Source organism: Salvelinus alpinus, chromosome 10 (assembly GCF_045679555.1).
Source record: "Salvelinus alpinus chromosome 10, SLU_Salpinus.1, whole genome shotgun sequence".
Taxonomy (NCBI): Eukaryota; Metazoa; Chordata; class Actinopteri; order Salmoniformes; family Salmonidae; genus Salvelinus; species Salvelinus alpinus.
Window position 1 is genome coordinate 66,477,277 of NC_092095.1, and position 3,421 is coordinate 66,480,697.

Below are 3,421 nucleotides of genomic sequence, written 5' to 3' on the forward strand. Positions count from 1 at the left end.
GACCTCATGAGAGCCAGTTTCATCATTGCGCTTGATGGTTTTTGCGACTGCACTTGAAAAGAAACGTTCAAAGTTCTTGAAATGTTACTCTTTGCTTATTTGAGCTGTTCTTCCCATAAAATGGACGTGGCTTTTTCTGGACACCACCTCTACCTTGTCACAACACAACTGATTGGCTCAAACGCATTAAGAAGGAAATAAATTACACAAATTAACTTTTAATGAGGCACACCTGTTAATTGAAATGCATTCCAGGTGACTACCTACTCCATATGCTGGGGCTCCATATGTTGGGCTCCATATGCTGGGGCTCCATATGGTGGGGCTCCATATGGTGGGGCTCCATATGCTGGCGCTCCATATGTTGGGGCTCCATATGCTGGCGCTCCATATGGTGGGGCTCCATATGCTGGGGCTCCATATGCTGGCGCTCCATATGCTGGGGCTCCATATGCTGGCGCTCCATATGGTGGGGCTCCATATGCTGGGGCTCCATATGGTTGGGCTCCATATGCTGGGGCTCCATATGCTGGCGCTCCATATGTTGGGGCTCCATATGCTGGCGCTCCATATGGTGGGGCTCCATATGCTGGCGCTCCATATGGTGGGGCTCCATATGCTGGCGCTCCATATGTTGGGGCTCCATATGCTGGGGCTCCATATGCTGGGGCTCCATATGGTTGGGCTCCATATGTTGGGGCTCCATATGCTGGGGCTCCATATGGTGGGGCTCCATATGTTGGGGCTCCATATGTTGGGGCTCCATATGATGGTGGTCCATATGATGGTGGTCCATATGGTGGCGCTCCATATGCTGGGGCTCCATATGCTGGGGCTCCATATGCTGGGGCTCCATATGCTGGGGCTCCATATGTTGGGGCTCCATATGCTGGGGCTCCATATGCTGGGGCTCCATATGGTTGGGGCTCCATATGGTGGGGCTCCATATGGTGGGGCTCCATATGCTGGGGCTCCATATGTTGGGGCTCCATATGCTGGGGCTCCATATGTTGGGGCTCCATTAGATGGCGCACCATATGCTGGGGCTCCATATGTTGGGGCTCCATATGGTTGGGGCTCCATATGTTGGGGCTCCATATGCTGTTGCACCTTCTAGTTGTCTGCAGTGCAGAGCAGAAGTCCTGGTAGTGAGTCTCCAAACAAACGTGAGGTTTGGGATCAAAGTCCAGCTCATCCCTGGAGCACAGATAAGATGAATGTGACTGTAGCCCAGCTATGTTTACCATGCCGTAACTAACATGATTATAACTCTGGATCAAACGCTACACTTCACAGTCTGATTGTTTTCACATTAGTCTAGCCTCTTATTCACAGACATCGAACGGGACCCTCCCATTCAAATAATTTATGTCTAAGTATTTTTTATTTCCGACAGACAGACAGGTAGCATACAGACATACAGTCAGGTGACAGACAGGCAGGCAGACAGACAGAGACAGGATGGTAGATACAGTATATTGTAGACAGACAGACAGACAGACAGACAGACAGACAGACAGACAGACAGACAGACAGACAGACAGACAGACAGACAGACAGACAGACAGACAGACAGACAGACAGACAGACAGGATGGTAGATACAGTATATTCTAGACAGACAGACAGGATGGTAGATACAGTATATTGTAGACAGACAGACAGGATGGTAGATACAGTATATTCTAGACAGACAGACAGGATGGTAGATACAGTATATTCTAGACAGACAGACAGGATGGTAGATACAGTATATTGTAGACAGACAGACAGAATGGTAGATACAGTATATTCTAGACAGACAGACAGGATGGTAGATACAGTATATTGTAGACAGACAGACAGGATGGTAGATACAGTATATTGTAGACAGACAGACAGGATGGTAGATACAGTATATTGTAGACAGATGATAAAAGCCACTCAATGACCAAAGTTTCTCTCAGCCTCTCAGTCAGACATTTATGCCACAAAATAACCACCATCAACTGTTTCCCTATTATTTTGAGATTTGGTCATGTGTAGAGCTACCAGTGGCAGTCATGGAATATGTTACAGTATTATGACCATGTGATAAATCAAATGTAGACAAAGGGGAGGGGGAAAGAGAAGCTGGAGTGAGTTTTGGTCTTGGAGTCTATAGATTACATTATTTTAGTGGCGTAAGAAATGAAAACTGGCCTCAGTTCCTGCCTATGTTTACTTAACCATCTAGACCCTTAAGATCAAGTGGCAAAGCAAGGTCTTTTAGCTCAATTAGCGTCTGTCAGACCCGTGTGCTGCCGTCAATGTGTTTTGCATTAGCTAAGAGGCTACATGAGCTCCCCTCCCTTTGACCCAACAGTAGAGGACCTATGTGGTAATGTTATGACTCTTCAAGGTCCCCAGAAGGTGCGTCATGCCAGACAGGCACATCATACATGCTATCACACCAAGTCATTTAACCTACTACTCAGGTTAACTCCTTGTATAATCTGATTGCTACATGATGTATACCAGGTACCAGGTAGATCAATCAACTGAAATGTTAGAGAGTCTTTTCATGACTATTTAATGTGTGTGTGTGTGTGTGTGTGTGTGTGTGTGTGTGTGTGTGTGTGTGTGTGTGCGTGCGTGCGTGCGTGCGTGCGTGCGTGCGTGCGTGCGTGCGTGTGTGTGTGTGTGTGTGTGTGTGAGAGAGAGAGAGAGAGAGAGAGAGAGAGAGAGCGAGCATACTTTCCCTTTGAAACTGTGTGTGTGTTTCCCAATGTCTTGAGGCTTAGGGTCCTGCCTGCAGAAATGTAATATGTTGGAACAAAATTCCTGTGGAGAAAATACCTCTTCAGGTTCCTCACCTTTTTCCTTGTCTCATGAGGAGCCTCTGAAACCCCATGGCACGTGATCTTAGCATTGCAATTGTCTCGTATCACCATGATAATGCATGAAATATAATGTGATGAATGTGGTGATTACACTTTTTCAGGTTTTTCATTTATGCCTTTGTAGCAGAATCTGTCAAATCCTGAAACAATTTAGTAATTTATTCCTATGAATGTTTTGTCGACTATACCCCCATTTAAAAAAATAATAATTTGCATTCAATTTCGTTCTGTGACTTTGCAATTAAAATGATGCCAATATGTTCAAGGTATCAGAAGTCGAACACCAAGTAATTGTGTAGCATACAATTCCAACTTCAATTTCCCTGACGGCCTTTGAACAATATTTTCTTCGTCTGTAAAAACAATTGCTGTTGTTTTATGTTAGGTTTCATCTTCCTTTTCTTCTTCGTAGTGCGCACCCATTATTCTTATTCCTCCGATTGGTGGTGTTGCTAATAGGCTAACATACAACTGTAGTTATTGCGGTAAAGTCGTTCAGTAAGTACAGACACAAATGTGTCCTCTGACATTATGTGCTAGCCTGGGTACCAGTCTTCTGAG

General features: G+C 45.3%; 1 protein-coding gene across 1 annotated transcript; it reads right to left on the reverse strand.

Moving 5' to 3' along the window:
* Nucleotides 1-259: 259 nt before the first annotated feature.
* On the reverse strand, nucleotides 260-916 carry LOC139532976 (histidine-rich glycoprotein-like). Its single transcript, XM_071331119.1, has one exon. The coding sequence runs from the start codon at nucleotides 914-916 to the stop codon at nucleotides 260-262; it is 657 nt and encodes a 218-aa protein (XP_071187220.1).
* Nucleotides 917-3,421: the final 2,505 nt, after the last annotated feature.